Consider the following 20,350-nt stretch of genomic DNA (forward strand, 5'->3'; position numbering starts at 1 on the left):
AATTAAGTAAAAAGTTCTTCCTCCATTCTTTTGCAGGACCAATTTGTACTTTTCGCTTCCGGATTTATACGTCAAGCATCGATGACCGATGAACTAAATATCACAGTAAAAAAAAAGCCACGTTTGATCTTTGGTGATTGAAGATAGAAGGCAAGAAAGAAAGTGGGGAAAGTTAGTCGCGTGCACTTTTATCTGGGTGCATAAACGCAGAGATAACGGGACGAGAGGGCGTGAAACTCCGCGATGCGCGTAAATCGCTAACTGAAGCTTGCTTGGGATAAGGCACGTGTCACTCGTTGTAACGTACACGTTATAAGATTCTGTGACAAATGCGGCTTGTGCATGTGTATATGTGTTGTGTGTATGTGTGTGCATATATAGTCTCAATCGCGGCAATTTTTTCGCGCAAAAACCACAATCGAGCACTTGGCCGCACGCAACGCGTTAACACGAAATATCGCGCTAGCGCTATGCTCGCACGCTGTAGTTAATACTCCCTGACTGTGCCGTCGATGTTAAAGTACATATTCGCGGTCGATTCATTGTGGATGCCAGCAACGAGCAATCGTCGACCATAAAGTCGCAAACCGAAGCGAGGATTTCTACCGGCGGATTACAAACTCGATCGAATTCCTCGCACCAATACCTGTTGCCGAATAATCGCGCCGATTGACTTTCTCATTTAACAAGAAACTCCTGCAGTTTTAGTGGCCAGAACAGCCTTTAATGCGCGATAGTTAAATTGTAAAGCTGCCCCTTTATTTGACATAGAAAGGATCAAACTGAAGAAAGGTTTTCTTATTATTCTAAATTCATAAACAGAGACTTTAAATTAATAATTTTTTTTTTGTTTTAAATGCTTCAAGTTAAATGAAAAGACTGTAGAGAACTTATAGTGCATCAAAAAGATATCTAGTTTACAGGCCATAAATAAAATAGATAAGAAAATCAGGTTGCTTGAGAGCTTTATCAAATGAAGGGCCAGAATCGATGCAATCTAATTCGCGCTATATTTGGCTACGACATACATTTTTCACATTTCGTATAGATTTATAATTAACACGTCAATAATTTCACTCATTAAATATTCATCTCATTTCCTAAATTTGAAAATATAATTAAATTGTGGCAAGAGTGCCACTTTTTAACGAATTAAAAATATTTTGCATACATGCATTTTCTCGTAGGATGACCCTATATCTAACTACGAATCAGCTGATCCAATGCGAAAGAACGCTGGTTCCCTTTCGAAAGAACTCAAAGTCCTCCCCCCGTTTCCCTGAGAGAGCTACGAGAACAAGTTCCGGCTCGTTCCCGAGGCGGGGTACGCACGTGACGGGAGAAATAAGAATTCTATACTTTGTACTGCAATAGAGTCGCACTGTTAGGTGTGTGTGGAATCTCGTCGTGCGGTGCGCGGCGCGGCGCGGCTCGGCGGGCCGCGCAAAGGCCGCCCAATTAATTAAGATAGCTCCTAGACACACACGCTAGATCGATAGGGACCGGCCGCGATAAAGACTGGCGAGGGTCTCAGACTTCAGGGATGTTGCAGTGCTGTGGTGTTGGAGGTGGCGCTTCCACGGCACCTCAGGCTCCGCAGCTGCACGGTACCGGATCCGCTGTCGGGGCTACCACCTCCACGAGAACCATCATGCAGGACGCAGTTCTCGAATCCATCCTGGAGGTGAGCATTTGAAATATAAAAACAATTTTGCAAAACATGTCTTTCGATCCACTTTTTAATTTTATTTTAAGAATTTATTATCTGTGCACTGAAAAAGAATGATGTTGGAGCAATATGTTAATTGAAAATAATGTTAATTTAACAATAATATTAATGAAACAAATAAAATTTTATTAAACCAAGAACATGGCATATTTGTTTGATGTCATTAAATTAACAAAATTATTTTCAATTATTTTAATGCTGTTGATACATTATTTCTTTTTCAATGTGGATTTAATTCGTTTTCTTTATACTTATTTTAAAATATGTATATTATTATTATTAATTATACATTATTAATAATAACTTAGTTTTTTATTAAACGCAATTTCTAAGATAATGGAAAATATTTAATTATAAGAACAGTTTTTTTTCACTTTTTCAGGTGAGATTTTTGCGTATTACTTTTTATGTGAGAGAAACTATTTTAAATCTACGCGAAAAGTATTTTTAATAAGGCAGCAGGATATTATTTTGTAATTGCTAAAAATTAAAGATTGTCCGCGTGGTGACATTAATGAATTCGCAAAACGCGTGCGTGCGCTTTGTAGTGAATTGAAAGTCCTTGAAATTAAACAGATTACGTAGAAAGGTAATATGCATGTAATCAATACGCACACATACACACGTGTGCACGTGAAAGTTACGTGTAAACCATCGACAATGAACCGCAGCTCATGAAAAGCTCTCTTTCACTCTCGGCGTGGCTCTCGCCGGTACTTGATAAAGCATACATAATATGAAAAATAAAAGTTTTTATTAATGCGTTCCGGTAATGATTGCTAGTTCTCGAGGGAACTTTAATTCGCAGCGTCGCCGTGCATAAAATACAAACCGCTTAAACTTTGTTAACGACTGAAATTTATGTCTCCTGTATGCGATCATGCCTCAAAGCGGATCTCTGAAATCTGTACGCGGAAAATTAATACTGACCTGACAGAAGTTCAAGCTACCGCAATCGAGATAATTGAGCAATTAATTTCGCGAAGTGATAAGCAATTTTACAGATTATAAAGCAATCGGTGCCGTGCCATAATTGCCAGCTAATAATTATAAAAAGGTATTAAAGAGGAAATGTCGAAGAAAGCGTGATCCTCGTTGGTATACATATATATATTGTCCTCTTTTTTCTTATATCATTTTTTGACAAAAGATCTCTACAGTTAGATTATTATATATAGCGAGATCAGCGCACCTTCGGGCATCGGAACACAAAAGTTCTCTTTCATTACAAATGTGACATTCTTGTCGCGTATCCAACTACACGTCGCACCGAGTTATTAAAAGCGAAGCCTTGCAACCACAAAAATCGAACCAATTTCTCTTTATCCGTTATAATTCTCTCTCTAAAAGAAACGTTGGATAACTATGAAATTATATTAAAGTCTATTATAAAATTCTCAGATATATTAAACTCTAAAGTATTACATTTAAATACATTAATGGTTTTTCTACACCATATAATGTAGTTATTACTTCTATTTCAGTATGTATTGTAATATAAAATTACAATCGTAAATTTTATTTTTTTTAGTAAGCATTCATAAAAATATATAAACATTTATCTCGTCACTGCGTGATTTAAAACGGTAAATCATCTGTGAATAGCTATTATTAATCGAGAGACATCGGTACAACCTTAGCAAATCGTTGTCGTGTCTACGTAACGACATATACTATTGCGTAACATCAATCACATGCTAAAGGATATAGTCCGTCTATCGCATATTGATAAATTTATTTATGACCCAAATTATATGATCAATTTTTTTTCAGCAAATGCGGGAGACGGAAGCCCAGCGAGCGGAGCTGGAGAGGCAGCATGCGGACGCACAGAACCAGCTACGGGAAAAGATAGCAGGACGCTATCAGGGCCCGGAATCGGTTGAGGCGTTACAATCAAAGATCCGAGAGCTCGAAAAGAAGACCGAATTGCAAATGGTGAAGCACGAGGAACTATCGCTAGAATTGACTAGTTTAAGACGTGCGCGCAGTAGGGGACCGATCGTGGGACATGTCACGTCCACGAACGTCCCTACATCCACTTGGCCGCCGGCCGGATCTGAGATTGATAGACTCATGGCCAAGATTGAGCAAGATAAAGGGTATGTGAATTGACAAGATGGATCCTTTTAATCGAGAGCAATCGATTGTGAAAGCACACTCTATCAATTTAAATGTAACTGTATTAATTTGTGCAAAATACTAGTGTTTGTAAAGGCGTTAATTGTTTTAACTTATATGTATGATTTACATAAGTGAATCGCACGTATTTTGTATTAATAAAAATAATTTCCAGCACCATCAGAATATTGCACGAATTGGACCACACGCGGGGCGCGATAACCACGCAACAACCCTCGGCCACGCAGGGCATTCTTAGGTCCAGCTCGGAAAATCTTCCCAACCTCGGTCAGCATCAGCATCCACCACATCCGCACGCCCTCAACCTCGGGATGCCTACCCAGATGAGCCACGTGCGTAATTCGCTTACATAATATTGTGTGTACAATACTACATAATCTTTTTACCTAATTTTTATTATAAAATTAAGAGAAATTCTACTTTGAATTTTTCTCAGTTTGTTCTTGTTGAAAATGAATCAACAAAAATAATTTTTTAAGCAATTTTTTCATCTATCCTCTCTTTCTGATATTTTTGCTAATTATTTATAAAACTTGTTCGAACAGTATGCAGGTTCACCAATGCCATTAACGCCGATGATGCCTGGTTGTCCTCCACTGACGCCGAATGGACCACCATATCACTACAGTGAACCAATACCGCCGGCACCGTCACTTTCCAGCAGTCAGTCGCAGCCCGCTTTCCAGCAGAAGATCCAACAGTACCAGCAACAGTCGCAGCACGAGATGTCGAGTTCTCATTCTCAAAGCGTTCTACCATCCCAACAAAAACAGCAGCAAACGCACACCTCACATTTTACAAGCAATCAGTACCAGGAGAGCTACCCGCATACGCAAACGTATCAACAACCGCTTCAGCAACAGCAACAACCGCAGCAACAACAGCAACATCCGGCCTCGACCACGTACCTGACATCGGCTAGCCAGAGCGTGATACCTCACTATACACAGCCTGCCCAGACCGCCCAGAATTATCAATTGAATGGGAGTCAACAGGTGTGTCGTCAATTATTCAATTACGATTACTTTCTTATAAGCATGTAAACGAAGTAATGAAGGCCTATAGATAGAACGAATAGCACTATTTTTAGTATTCAATTTATGAGATACCTGTTCTAGAATAGATCCTAATATTTATAAGTTAATGTTGATTCAAACATTGTAGATTTTTTATAACGAGTCATCTAATTTTAATTCTATTATGATATCTAACATTAAAAGTTAAAAAGATTAAGGCGACTATAAATTTCACAACAATTAATTTTTATCTCGCGCAGGCAACGACATATCCTAGTTTGTCCATGGCCTCGCATACAAATGGAACGTATAGCACGGGTGCGACCAGCTATAACACCCAATTGCCGCATCATAACTATACTGTGCCGCAGACGAACATTACGCAGACAACGTTGTCATCGCTGCCGCTGTATTCCACCACGTCCTTTCATTCCACCCTTGGGGGACTCACAAGCGTACCTCAGTCCGTTCTTCCTTTCTCCACCGGTCAGAGCACTTTCGCTACCAGTGGATCGACATACTCCACTACTGTCGGGACCAACGCTTTCGGGACATCGGGCGTAAGCTCAGGTCAGAATCACATTAATACACGTTATTATAAAATTTAGTCTCTCCAGTGTAATACTTTTAATAAACTAAAAACCGATTTAACTTTTATTTTTTTTTATTTTAGAAAAATAAATCATAAAACATTATTAAATTAAATATTTTACTCTTCAATATAAAACATTTGTGTAGATATGATAAATTTTAATGTTAGTTGGCAATTCTGCTCATAAACGCGTATCTCTGCAGGTACTAGTTCGGGAGGCCTGTTACAAGCAATAGGCGATCCTTTACATGCGATGCAGCAACTCTCCGCCCAGTCACAGGCAAATCAGCTTCAGCAGCAGGCGATTATTCAACAGATTCAGCAGAGCTTGCGCGCCAGTTCGCCGACCGCGCCCGGTACCGCGACCGGCTACCATTTTCTGGGTCCTAGGCAAATGCCGAAAATTCCCACGAGTATACTGACGAATCCCCTGGACCGACTAACCAACACTGAGGACATAGTATCCGAAGGTCAAGTGGATATGTTGGATGTACCCGGCAAGGGCAGATGTTATGTTTACATAGCTCGCTTTAGCTACGAGCCGTTTCAGCATTCGCCGAACGCGAATCCGGAAGCGGAACTACCGGTCCAGGGCGGCGATTATCTCTTGGTCTGGGGTCAGCCCGACGATGATGGCTTCCTAGACGCGGAAACGCTTGATGGTAGACGCGGTTTGGTGCCGGCCAACTTCGTACAAAAGTTGGTCGGAGACGATTTGCTGGAATTCCATCAAGCCGTTCTTGGCCTCAGGGACGTAGACGATTCCGTCTCGACGAATATCCCTCAAGTGAGCAATATGAAAGCTAGCGAGGTACTTAATGAGTTGAATTTATATTTGCATTTTACTTTCATTTCTATATGATAAACAGGATTGATGTTATCTATTATTGATACTAATAATAAACATTACGAAAACTTTATTTAGAGAACATTAAGAGAATAATAATAATAATTCTAATTTGATTTATTTTAGTGTTATCTGCAAGATATTGATTTAGAATTAGCCGCGTTAGAAGAAGGAAATCGGAATCGTCAAGCAGAACTATCCGCGTACGCGGAACTCGACAATATCGCGGAGGAGGATGAGCAGGAACCACCAGGTTAATATTCTATCAATTTATTGTTGTGACGTTTTGCAAAATGTTGCATGGCGCATGCTAAATTAGATAATGTAATGTTATCAAATTTATATTCGCAATCCAGTAATCCAGTAATATATAGGCATATTTGGTACTTGGATCATTCTTGAACAAAAATGGATTCGCTTTTAGCGATGTGTTTGAAACGTTTTTTCAACCGTATACGTTTCCAAAACAATTCATGACGCGTAACTAGAAATATTTTTTTTTTTTTTTCTAGAAAAAACCTTACTCCACAATTTATCAATTCTGCTTGATGTGTATGCAATAATTGTATGTTTAATTCAATGTTGAGTATCCAAAAAATAATATCAAATTATCCTCTATATGTTCCTACAGTTTCTTCCCTTACCCTATTTATTGCACGTTGATAATTCAGAACAAGAGGTATATACACGTCACACAGTAAACGCCTAAATTCTTTATCGGCTTTTACGGAGTGAATAATTACAAAATAAAATGGGAAACACAGAAAATTGAAAATCCTTGCACTTTGTTAAGTGTTGGCTGGATTTAGGCTGGCTTAGAGAGATAGATGATAGTGAGAGATCCTTAGCTACAGCTAGGCTTTGTCTTTGTCTTTTCCTCCTGAAGAAGTCTACATGTTTTCGGACCTAGTTCCGGCGCCGCAGCATCTTACGCTTGAGCGGCAGCTCAATAAGAGCGTGCTGATCGGATGGACGGCGCCCGACAATACGCATCAACTCGAGTCCTATCACGTCTATGTGGACGGCGTGCTGAAAGTCACGGTGAAGGCCACAGAGAGGACCAGGGCTTTAGTGGAAGGAGTCGATTCTACACGGGTTCGTAATAAAATCCTTATTTATTAGATTCCTCAAAAAGAATTTATAAATATAATATGAGGGACAATACTGAAATTTTAATTAAAGTTATTAATTAATTTACATAATAATTATTATAATGTAATAGAAAAAAATTCTCTCTCTCTCTCTCTCTCTATATATATATATGTAATATAAAAGAGTTCTTTATAAAAAATTAATCGTCTTAAATTTTTTAGATACATCAACTTTAAGATTTCAGGGCATGAAAGATTGAGAATGAAAGATTGATTTGTATGAAATGTCATTGGTTTATATGTAACCCATTTTAATTGTCTTGTAATTGTTCTTTCGGTGATGCAGCCACACAGGATAAGCGTGCGCTCGGTCACGCACTCGAGAAGAACGTCGCGCGATGCTGCTTGCACAATGGTAATTGGTAAGGACATTGCCTTGGGCCCTACTGCCGTCAAAGCATCGAACGTCACGGCAACTAGTGCTGTGATATCCTGGCTACCCAGTAACAGCAATCATCAGCACGTTGTATGTGTGAACAACGTGGAAGTGAGAACCGTGAAGCCAGGCGTCTACAGACACACTATCACTGGCTTGGCCCCGTCAACGATATATAGGGTGACCGTCAAGGCGAAGAACCTGCGGGCGACGCATTTTGAAGACCAAAATGCTCAGGCAGCAAACAACCTGGCCTGTCACGTCCACTTTAAAACGTTGCCCAAAGGATTACCAGATCCTCCGGTCGATATCCAGGTTAATACAAATATAATTATCTTGTATCTTTGAATCTTATATCTTACAAATTTTCTATAGTTATAATAAAAATTTAGAGTGCAATATTAAATTTTGATGTTTTTCAGAAATGAAATAAAAATTCGCAGTGACCAGAATTAGATACTAGAGTTGCTAGATTTTCTGTCAATGTGATTCTTTAAGAAAAAAATTTACCCGACACTCATACGTACTGCTATCCAATTTTTAGGTGGAGGCTGGACCGCAGGACGGCACTTTGCTAGTGACCTGGCAGCCTGTTGCCCTAAACGGTTCGGCCGTCACCGGTTACGCGGTGTATGCCGATGGTAAGAAGGTCACCGACGTTGACAGCCCCACCGGGGATCACGCGCTCGTCGACATACACAAACTCATGGGCCTCAATCCGAAGCACATTACCGTCAGGACTAAAAGTAGGGAGAGTCAGTCGGGCGATAGTTGCGCAACAGCGATACCCTGTAGCGTGCTTCGGGGTGGTCCCGGCGCTCACATGCCGCCACCCCATAGTGGACTGCCGCATATAGTAGATCAGCGGCAACCGCAACAATCCACTATGGGCCCTCCGCAGGATGATCCCAATCGCCATCGCATGCCCGGTGGCGTAGCTCAGCGATACCCAAACGCACCGGTGCCCTCGCATATGCGACGACACGTGAGCAACAGGGTAGACGCCCACGGTCAGGTTATCATCGAGACGGACGAGAATCTTTCGGACAAAGAGATTTATCCCGGACAGAGCATTCCTCAAATGGGTAAATATTTTGAAATATAAAGAAGCAAAAGAATCTGGGTTTAATATGAATTAAAATCAACTTTTGTACAACCAAAGCTCTCCTGCGTGATGTGATTTATACTTTTACTTAATCGCGTTTTTTAATTATCTCGTATAGGAATTCCGGAAATTACAAAAGATTCTGCAAGCGAAGCAAATTTTAGCGAGGAGGACGATCCCACGCGAAGATCGCGGGGAATGCCACCACAGCATCACGGTCCGCATCATCGATATGGCCCACAAATGGATCCACAGGGCCCGCCTGGAGCACATAGATCTCCTAGCATGGGTGGTCCCAGCAGTAGACCACAAGATCCTTATTTTGACCAAACGGGTAGATATAATCGGGTCACTGTGTTGCTGTGATGGAATTCTTTGCATTCTTTGTATCACTTTCCAAAATTTCGTTTTCCTTCTAATTAATTATTTCTGAAAATTGCTGTTTACGTTACAACTCTGAAGATAAATCTGAATGATATATGTGTGGCATTCTTCTCTTCTTTCGGACTCTCTTCTCTCGCTGCAGTGTTTGGTGTAAAATAATCATGCTGTATAATTGTCTATCAATTTTAAGTGTACAAAATGAATCCATGTGTCGTATGTTATTATGTTCACTTGTTTAAATATTGTTCAGGATCATATATTGCTCAAAGGGGAAGAGGACCGATGTATCGCGGCGGACGAGTACCACAGGCTCAAGGTGGAACAAGTCATCCATCCAATGTAACTCAACAAATGAATAAGAGACAACGTTGGTTTGTGGCATTATTCGACTACGATCCTACGACCATGTCACCGAATCCAGATGCGTGCGAGGAGGAATTACCATTTTCCGAAGGCGATACCATTAAGGTTCTCAATCTGTATTTTATCTTACATCATTCTTATTTAATATTTATGGTTATTGAAACTATTTTAATTAAACTTAAATTTAAAAAAATGTTCTCCGTAAAAAGATATTATATTTATTATAAAATTTTAGATGATATATTTAATTTCACACCTTGTTCATATTTATATCCGTAAATTCTATAAATGGAAACCATTGCATTACATGATAGAAAAGTCATATATTCCATAGGTATACGGCGAAAAAGATGCTGATGGATTTTATTGGGGCGAGTGTCGCGGTAGACGAGGATATGTTCCTTATAATATGGTAGAGGAGCTTAAAGATCCACCAGGTCAAGGACAGCCTGGTAGGCGAGGACCTACACAGAGTGAGAGATGGGGAGACATTTATGCAAACATGCCTATGAAAAAGATGATAGCCCTCTACGATTATGATCCTCATGAATTATCACCTAATGTTGATGTTGTAAGATTTTTGTTTTATTTAGGTAACTTAAATTAGGTTTGTTTTATTTAGAGCAAGGATCCGTTAACTATACTTAATTGACCGATCACCACGTATTTACATAATGACGTATATAATAATTTATATGCTTTCATTATTATTAATTACCTTAATTTTGCAGCAAGTTGAGTTAACGTTCCAAACCGGAAACGAGATATACGTCTATGGTGATATGGATGATGATGGATTTTACATGGGCGAGTTGAACGGTGTGCGCGGTTTAGTACCGAGTAATTTTCTCACCGAGGCACCCGGACAGAATCAGGGGCAACCGCCGCAGGGTAGCAGGCGACCCGGCGGCCAGAGCCAAGGACCGGGCGCGAGGGGACCACCGCCACCTCCTCGCGAACCACCTCCAACTAGTCATCGACGTGGCAAAGGTAAACACACAATATCAGATATCATGTTTCATATTCATCAAAACCTCCTTATAGTACCGATTATCGGGCATGAATAGCTCCTCAAGCCAAAACGACATCGGAATTAACTGTGTGTTCTGCATGGAGAAAAAAGTTTGTCATTCCAGTGTATTTTATATATACTATTATAGCAATCCAGTTTTATTATAGACAGTGAAAAAATTCATTTTAAAGATATTAATTTTATTTGTTGCATTAACTTGTATCTTTTATTGCAGCACATTCGTGTGCCCCCAAATAAACTCGATAAAATCTTCCCATCATTTTATCAAGGGAATACATTTTACTAATGTGTTAATTAATTATCAAAGCGAGATAACGGTTTTTTTAAATAAAAGTATTTTTGCATCATATATGTAGTAGCAATAATGATTTTGCTTCGTCAGCAAAATTTTTTTTCTCCATGTGTGTATATTGATATTGTTTTGACGTATACCCAATCACCGTGAATGTTTTGATGTAAAAACACAGCATCCGCAGCGCAATGCAAGACGCGTAAACTGCCAAATTGTTAAAAGCCAGAAATAATTTATTTCCGCTGTAAGTTAGAGATTGCCATGTGTCGTGTAAAATTCGACCTCTTCGCAGATGTTGGAACTGGCTCGAGGGGTTGTTGACGTTTTTACACCGACGCGACGCATCATTTTGTTGTCTCGGGTGATTGAGCGATCGGAATGCGTATGTACGCGTGTTATTCCTCATGAAAATGCAAAATCGATGACGATCGCGTCGGTGTGTGCAAAAACGAAAATGCAAGCGTCAAGCAACACAAGACACGAAACCAGATGTGTGCCAGACGACAGGCAGAAGGGCCACACTGACGTATCATTAGCATTGCGCAATTTGGCGAATTCGAATCGATATACAATTCGAGCCGAATGAGCATGCGGCGTATAAATAGATTGAAATTCTTTTGGAGCAAGGTGTGCAAACCGCGTGTGTCCGACACGCCCTACACGTGCCTCTCGACGCGAGAGGACGACTCGTTGTGTCGCTTCACACGCACCACTACCGGTCAACACCGGTCCTTCCAGCAATTAATGTACATCGATATCACGCTCTCGTAGGCATTTAACAACGTCATGTTAACTGTTACCACGATCGTCAACGTTACAAGTATTACACCGATAGAGTTTTTCGCGTCACATGTATATAAAAAGAATTTGGTAAACGTCCGTGAAAACACGTGCTGTCATACACACGACGATAGATTATATATATATGCAATAAAACACCAAGCTGCTTTCAATGTCTTCTATTATATAAGTATATACCTAACATATATATATATGTTTATATACGTATATATGATTATATATGTACGTATATTTATATATATATATTTTTTTTTTTCTCTCCGGGCACTATCTGCCTCTATTACTATTACTCTACGTATCTGTCCTATTCTTTCTGTCTATATTATATACATACGTATATATTATATATTTACACTATATATATATATTTATCTGACTGATTATATACACACGATCATGCCGCTGTGATATATAACAGTTTACTTTATACCGACATGATCTGTTTCTGTGTGCCTGAACTGATCGATGGTCGTCGTGTCACATGATTGTCGTTCGTGTCGTGTTGTCATGCTGGCCATTTACGATTACGTTGATCTTTCATTGATCGAACGATACAAACCAACGGTAAACGGTCGCGAGTTTTATATCCAAGAATACCGAACGAATAGCGACGTCGTGTCCTCTGAACTCGCGTGATTTATATAAGATCTCTTCAAGTATAATTTCGGAACTGTTTGCGCGATCGTTTAAATAATTATTACTTTCATCTATTTCGTTGCTCGCGACTCTTCCAAATCTCGATAATATATACCCTGACATGCTCGATCGACTCGAAGAAAAAGAAAAAAGGGAAAAAAGTAAAAGATAAATGCGCCATAAATGACAACACGGTCCTGTTCTCTTCTCTGTTGCTAGATGCCTGCATTGTGCCTGTGTCTGTCCCTGTCTGTCACTTAGACTCTAGACAACTACAACAACAACCACCACCATCACTAATGAACAACCAACAACATCAACTACAACATCAAAACAATCCACCGCATCTAGCCTATCAACAAGCGAATCACCACAGCTACACGACCGTAACCACGTCCAATCAGCATGGGCCCAGTCACTTGCCACCCAGCGGCGGTGTCATGGGTGCCCATCAGCAAGGTCCCGTACTGCCCCACCTTCAGCAACAGGTGAGCCCGCTCCTCTTCCGAGAATTTCTTCGTGCGCTTTTTCTTTCTCTTTCTCTTTCTTTCTCTCTTTCTTATGTGCTTTTTTTGTCGAACGTGTGTGCTTTTTATCTACACTTTTTGTGCGCTTGTTCTTTATTTAGGTACATCAAGACTGCCACGATCAACGATTGTCCGTGATTGATAAGTCGTTGTTCCACGACCATAAGTTGTTAATTTCCTTTCGATGAGAAATGAAGGGAGGAAAATTTAAATTTTTTATTACTACATGGCTGCGAAATTTTGGAGCGAATGAATATTTCCTTATTTAAAGCGAATGAATATTATTAAAAATATTTGGTTTGTACTTCATTAGAATTTTTGTTAGGATCAATTGACCGCAGAGATTATTCAAATTTCTTCATTTGATTTACTTTCTGCATATAGATAAAATATGTAGATATCAGATTAAGTTATACAGTCTGGAATTTTACAAAGAAATTTATGGTCTAGTATCTTTATCGTTTTTATGCATTTTTTAAATTACATGTTGCTCTCTATGCTTTGTTGTCAGCTCTAACTCGCGATTCTATCTTTACTAGAAATAATTATTAATTCATTAAATTTTGATTCTTTTGCATGAATGCAAATGATGTTGCAAAGTATAGATACATAAAAAATATTTTAATTATTTATAAAACGAATTTTTTGGAATACTAATTTTTCTAATGCAATGTGGATTGACAATGAAAAGAATGAGCAAAGTCATGTTTAATTAGAAAAATAAGATGGCTGTTTGAGTCAGTATTTTTGTATTTTACTTAGTATTAGTTGTATGTTCTTCTTTTTGCAAGTATGAGTCACACTTTATTGTGAAACTCGCGTATCGAAGGTAGCACGTAAGCTGTGTGTGTGTGTATGTGTGTGTGTGTGTGTGGTGTGTGTGTGTATATCGTATCAATGTATGCCATGTAAAACGCTTTAAATTGTGCAGCATGCTATAGCAACTTCTTATTTGATCTTTTGTCATTTTAATAAAGATCATCGCAAAAAGAAGAAAAAAAAACTTATTTTACACTTGGATAAATCATCGTGACATGAATGTCCTGCACTAACACCACATATTTTACAAACGGGCGAATCGGAAGCAACACAAAATTCGTCCATTCTTATATGTTACCTTCTCTCTCTTATCGTGAAACATATACTCACAATATTTCTTCTCTTGCTAATTATTTTTTACCATTACATAAAACAGAATTCATCACATATATCTTTCGAATTGCCGACAATTTATTTGCGTTAGCGAATCGTAGAATCTTCGGAATGATAGAAGCGAATAGCCTCGCAGACGTGACACTAGCGAAAGTAACGATAGAACGCGCGTGATAGAGTTAGGCGAAAAAATAGATACGATTTCTTCGTTTATTAGCGATTGGATATTAATAAAATAAGAAAGCGAGACATTATCGAGCGAGAAAGAAAAGCTGGAATTAATCATATTTCTTTGTTTTTAGGGGAAGGGGAGGGGCGGCGTGGTCAATCGGATCGCTGGTAGTAACATGCCGGGTATGCAGGGCCAGCACCTCCAACAGCAAGACTATCAAGGCCAGCAGCAAATGAATCAGCCGTACCAGCAACAACCGAATCAGCCATATCAACAGCAACAGCAGAATCAAGGATATTCACAACAATCAACGCAACAGTTCCAACAACCACAAATGGGCCAACCACAGCAGCAATTAGGCCAACCATTCTCACAACAAAATCAACCGGGCGGTCTCGGGATGCAAATGGGCGGCCCTCAGAGTGCTAGCAAACCTATTAGAGGGATACCGGCAGTGCTACCGACAGCGCAGTCCAAGACACAGCCTAATCCAACGCAGCAACAGCAGCAGCCGCAGCAACAGAGCACCGGGCCGAACCTGATGCAGAAATTCACCGAAATGGCGGGTGCAAGTGCTGGCGGCGATATACTGTCCAAAGGGAAAGAGCTAATTTTCATGAAGTTCGGATTGGGCAAGTGAGAAGGAGCGATTGTTGACGATGTGATGGTGATGACGATAATGATGATAATAATAACGACGCACCGTCACGATCGTTTCATTCTCCTCGCGCTCGCATACGCGCAAGTCAATCTCGTCAATCACGTATAAATCAGTATTACGATGAACGTCGTTTGACAGCGGAGAATGTATAACAAAAGGAAGCGATGTCGAACGTTGTTACTGAAGACAAAAGGGACAAAGGTAAGAAAAAGTGCGCCATTGCTGCTGCTGCTGCTGTTGCTGTTATTGTTGTTATTCGCTACTATTAATCATTAACTACTGCAAAATAAAAAGAAATTGTCGATGGACAAATATAAATCAAGAACGAGCCTTGCGATAGAGGCATCAGGGAGAAAAAACGATGTGGATAGCTTAAAATATAAGATAAAGATGCTCCACGCCGAGACTCAACTGACGATTTTACCGATCGAGAAGAGACAAGAGATACATACAAGATTCATCGAATTTTGTCTTAATTCTCTTTTTCTGAAATCTTACTACAATACTTCCTAATTCTTCTTCACGCGCTGGTAGGATCCTCGATCGGTGCTGCACGGTCCATTGAAGAGATACTTGCTCGTCCGTCGCGGAATCTCCTACATACACGAGATAGTCAATATCATGGAATGCTATCTGCAAAATATGACAAGCGACGACCAAATCATGTAAATCGCGTATTTGCGCGACTTGTTTCTTCCAATCTCTCTTTGTCCTCTTTGTTTTATTCAAAGCGCCGTTCGGTTCTCAGAGTAAAAAAAGAAACCTTCGTTGCAGATTGCATCAAGTGTATGTATGTGTGTGCGTGTGAGAGAGAGAGAGAGAGAGAGAGAGAGAGAGAGAGAGAGAGAGAGAAGCATTCCGCATTAATGTAAATTCCGTATATACAAAACGAGTCACTGGCGAAGTAAAGCTAGACAAGTCAAAGTTGAATCTTTCATTACAGACGAAAAAGAGAAGTAGAGGCCGACCTGCAAAGGGATAATCATATCGCCGTATAGGAGTGAGGACGCGACAACAATGTGGGTGTGCCTTGGGAGAACCGTCTCACCCAGCAACCAATAATCATATCTTTAATCGATAATTCTTCTAGCTATTTTTTCTTTTTCTCGTGAAAATCGAGCGCGCTATATCGAGAGCCGTAGCGGCGCATATACGAATAAATGATGACGATCTCTCGTCTTGACAATTTTCTCTTGTTCCCGTGTATGAGACTGGACCCTCCCCTCTTCGCGTATTTCCTTACATTATCCCATGTCCTTCGCTTTTTATTCCAGCATTCCTGAATGGACTTACGCGCGGATAGAATCGTCGCGTTCGGGCCGCGAAAGAAAGATATAGAAAGGAAAAGAGAGATTCTCAAGCTTCACGGTTTCGGTCGCTCGGATGAATCTCGGAATCAGGATCGCCTGTTCGGATCGGAAATCTAACGAATCCAAGATGATACCCGAGGATGAACGCAATGTGATCATTTATCGTCGGATTTGAATGGCGCACAAAAATTGGAGACAAAACGGAATGCGAAGCAACGTCAGATACCAATGAAACGCAAACACGAAACGCTACGATCCTTCGATCGGGGCGGGCGAATCGGCGGCGTATCAAACGATAACTATATATCATAACTGTGTGTGTGAGAGAGAGAGAGAGAGAGAGAGAGAGAGAGAGAGAGAGAGAGAGAGAGAGAGAGGGAATTCAGATGGAACGGGTGATCATAGCGTATTAAATGGTAACTGGATATACATATATACATATGCATATACAGATATACATATATATATATATACATATATTATATTTAACTATTGCAAAGTATTGTTACATCGCTACTTCGTATTTTGTACAAAGTATCTTTACCTTCGATTGTTTTCTTTCGCCAAAATATCTTTAGCAAAAAAATATGGCGGAGGAAGAGCGACAAATCTTTTCCGGATCCATTATCGAATCATTCAACAGCATCATTATCATCATCCTCATTTTCCCAGCCATGTAATTGCCATGTAACTGCTATGTAAATACGTAATATGACAGTTATTTGGTAGTTACATAGGCAGTTATATAGTAATTTTATGGATTCATTTCCATCGTCATCATCATTATTATACCATCAATCATTATCACTGCTATCAATGTCACGTCATTGACGCAATCTTGTACTTAATTGTTATTACTTGCGCTTGTCCTGTGTGTGTACTCGCTTTTCGTATGTTTTTCGGTGACGGTGAATATACATATACAGCGAGACAAACTCAAGATTTTGAAAAGAAGGGAGCACTGCGTAGGGAGATAATTCATTTCCCTTAAGATATGAAGCAATTTCTAGGAAACTCGAGATCACGATTCAATCCTTTCATTCCTATCAGGGCATTGCAGCTGTAATAATTTTTTGGGGGGACAATATCACGTAATAATGTTACGATTACATATTGTTAGAATTTAGAATAGAGAAGGGAAAGAAAGGGTTAATATTACGATGTTCAGAAAAGTAATAAAAAAATAACATTGACTTTCTGATAAATAAATGGAACGATATTAATGAGCCGACATTAATAGGAGCATCATGTATACGTCATTATGGACCAAAATAAAATCTCTATCATTAAAGAAAAGTTGGAATTCACTATCCAAACAAAATAACTGTACAGCTCATTTTTCCATCATGTAATCAGAACGCGGTAGATAATGTCGTGATGATTTGTTATAAATCAAAGGTTTCTATGCGCAAATCATCAAAACTGGAAAGATTATTGATAAATTATTATTTAAATGATAATAAGATTGCAAACGCTGTAAATATTAAGATACGTATATAGGAAATTAATTGCGAGAAATGGATGTATCTCCCTATGTATCTCCCTTGCCGTTGCATAAGCTAGCGCATGAATGATATTACACTACATGGAGTGAGTCTGTCTAAATCAAAAGTAGACAGAACAACGGTACTCGAATGTTGAAGCATTTCATGCTTTTATTTTTTATTTTATTGTTGCGTGGATAATAGAACGATACACTCAGCTTTGAACGTGCGCATTTGACGGATCCGATAATCGATCGATCAGATCCGATCGTGTAATATAGGACGATCGTGCGAGAGACGTGAGAGAATCCGTCGCTTTCTCTGCGACTATTCGCGTGGATAAATTCGCGAAGATGTCAATGCACCATAATAATGATTTACAATGGCGGATGTTTCGTTTGCACAGTTATTTTTATTACGTTATATCTTTTAGTTAGAGATATTATACATAAACGCGTATTTTGAAGCGAAAGAGAAAGAATATCAATGCTCGTTTATGGAACTGTATAACTGGACAATTCGAGTAATAACAAAGTGGAAAGTGATATCGATGTTATTTATCATTATTAGAGCACGTGTTCTCTTTCGCTTCTGCGGCTTTTTGTTTATTGTTCCTCCCGCCCCCTCCACCTCACGATTGATAATTTTCGCACTGTATTTTACGACAACACCGAACTCATATCTAACTAGTAATCTTGATTCAGGCGATGTGAAGATAAAAGACTGATATCGAAGTTTCCGATGCCGCGGGTGATTATAACGAGTACCAAGACGCTAATAGCGAGTGTCGAGTGTGTGTAATCTCTCACATATATCGCGGTCGTTATTTGTCTTTCTTCGATTGTTTTCTGCGTTAACCCACGTATCTCTATAATATAGCCGTGTATAGTTCTCTTTCGCGCGAGCGAGAAAGTATACATATTTGTTACGGACTTAAAATTGATTATTATAGGCGTATATAAAGAGAGAGAAAATAAGAGGAAAAATGAAAGAGAATTATGGGAGCACCGACGCGAGATGTCGAGCAGGTTCCGGCAGGAAGCGGGTCTTCGAAGAAGAAAAGAAAATATTGTTGAAGAGAAGAGAGAAAAGTAGAGAAACTAATCGTCGATGCGGTGCGCACACATTAGTGCTTTTACTTACGGTACAAAGTCGAAGAGAGAAAGAGAAAATGAAAGAGAAAGGAGTAAGCATTTTTACTTATCATCGTTAGACTTTTAGATATGATCACCCTAAAAACGCACCTATATGACTTTCACGCGAACGGACTCATTCTGTATCTCGCGTTTGAACGATCAGTCATCTTCGCGACGCTCATCCTCTTCGCGCGGTCCAGACCACAAGCGCCAAAGATCGTTTAACGAGAACAATAAAAGCGAGACGCGACGAGACGATCGAGCGCGAGGATTATACGCGATGGTTTCGCTCCTGAAGGCTCCTGATCCGTCATCGCGTTAAGAATATCACATAGTCATAGGATCATCCTCTATCAACTACATCATCTTCTTGAAAAAAAAAAAAAAAAGCCGTGATATTCGTATATAGCTAAAAGTCTGAATATTTGATCCGCGTCCAATGTGTGATTTTAAATGGTCAGTCTTAATCTCATAGCTAGTCATGCATCTTACAATGTTCTATCGAATGTAAATTATATTGTCTGTAATATTTCCATATTATCCGACAGTCTTCTTGTTGTAAGTTTTATCGAAGGTGAATGTTAATATTTTTCTTCTGCGCGATTGTGATGACGGATCGTCGGCCTTAACTTAGCGGTATCAGTCGCTACTGAATACTTCTTAGGATCGTTTATCATACCTCTGTATATCTCATTGTACATTCTCATTGTTACCAACTTTTAGCCTCTGAATGGGACGATCCGTGTAGCTCTTTTGATATCGCAGCGATCGGCGTCGAGGACTGAAATCGACTGGCGAACGAACGAGCGAGTGAGCGAGCGTGCGAACGAGTTCTCGAATGCTGAAAGGAACGCAGGTGCGCCTAGCAATCCTTCACAATTTTCCGGACGTTTCTTTCGGTCTTCGTAGATACCTTTAGACATAAGGCACTGGGTTGATTTCACCTACTATATAGGTGTCGAATAGAATAAATATAACGCCCGCCCTCCGCGCATTTACACGTACACAAGAGACACACACATATCCCAGGTCGACAAGCGTCGATATACGAGTGTCCGTTTGAAAGTCTTACTATCTAAGAATATGATTCTCCGGAAGTAAAACGTTTCATCATTGATTCGCTCCATTCTTCGTACTCGAGCACTACGAGCGCTGAAAAATTGTACTTGTGAAAGACAAACGCGATAAATTTAGCGATTATGTTTGACTACTTTGAATATCATTTATTTTAGGAGTTTGTTGAGATCGAAATTGGGAAAAGTTACAATGCTTGATACGATTTTAAACGGATATCGGTGTGATCGACGGCAATCGTTCTGGGAACGCGCGGACTTTCGTTCGCTAGGAAAGCTTCATTGACGGAGGGAGAGAGCGCTATAACGAATCAAAGTGACTGACAGAGGGACGGTTTAAGGAGAAGGCTACGAAGCTATCCGGACAA

At 39.7% G+C, this 20,350-nt stretch overlaps 1 protein-coding gene across 1 annotated transcript; it reads left to right on the forward strand.

Moving 5' to 3' along the window:
- Nucleotides 1-1,543: 1,543 nt before the first annotated feature.
- On the forward strand, nt 1,544-15,628 carry Rbp (RIMS binding protein). The gene is made up of 16 exons (XM_018551901.1): nt 1,544-1,684; nt 3,503-3,831; nt 4,026-4,203; nt 4,417-4,866; nt 5,148-5,457; nt 5,683-6,266; nt 6,453-6,579; nt 7,213-7,421; nt 7,764-8,168; nt 8,398-8,938; nt 9,077-9,292; nt 9,593-9,810; nt 10,040-10,276; nt 10,437-10,695; nt 12,687-12,955; nt 14,740-15,628. The coding sequence occupies exons 1-16, from the start codon at nt 1,544-1,546 to the stop codon at nt 14,956-14,958; spliced, it is 4,692 nt and encodes a 1,563-aa protein (XP_018407403.1). The 3' UTR covers nt 14,959-15,628.
- Nucleotides 15,629-20,350: the final 4,722 nt, after the last annotated feature.

Source organism: Cyphomyrmex costatus, unplaced genomic scaffold, assembly GCF_001594065.2.
Source record: "Cyphomyrmex costatus isolate MS0001 unplaced genomic scaffold, Ccosl1.0 scaffold149, whole genome shotgun sequence".
Classification (NCBI taxonomy): Eukaryota; Metazoa; Arthropoda; class Insecta; order Hymenoptera; family Formicidae; genus Cyphomyrmex; species Cyphomyrmex costatus.

Coding starts and splice junctions, on each gene's coding strand:
- Rbp (XM_018551901.1), top strand. CDS start 1,544: ATGTTGCAGTGCTGTGGTGTTGGAGGTGGCGCTTCCACGGCACCTCAG. Junction 9,811..10,039: donor CCGAAGGCGATACCATTAAG/GTTCTCAATCTG, acceptor TATATTCCATAG/GTATACGGCGAAAAAGATGC. Junction 10,696..12,686: donor TAGTCATCGACGTGGCAAAG/GTAAACACACAA, acceptor CTCTGTTGCTAG/ATGCCTGCATTGTGCCTGTG.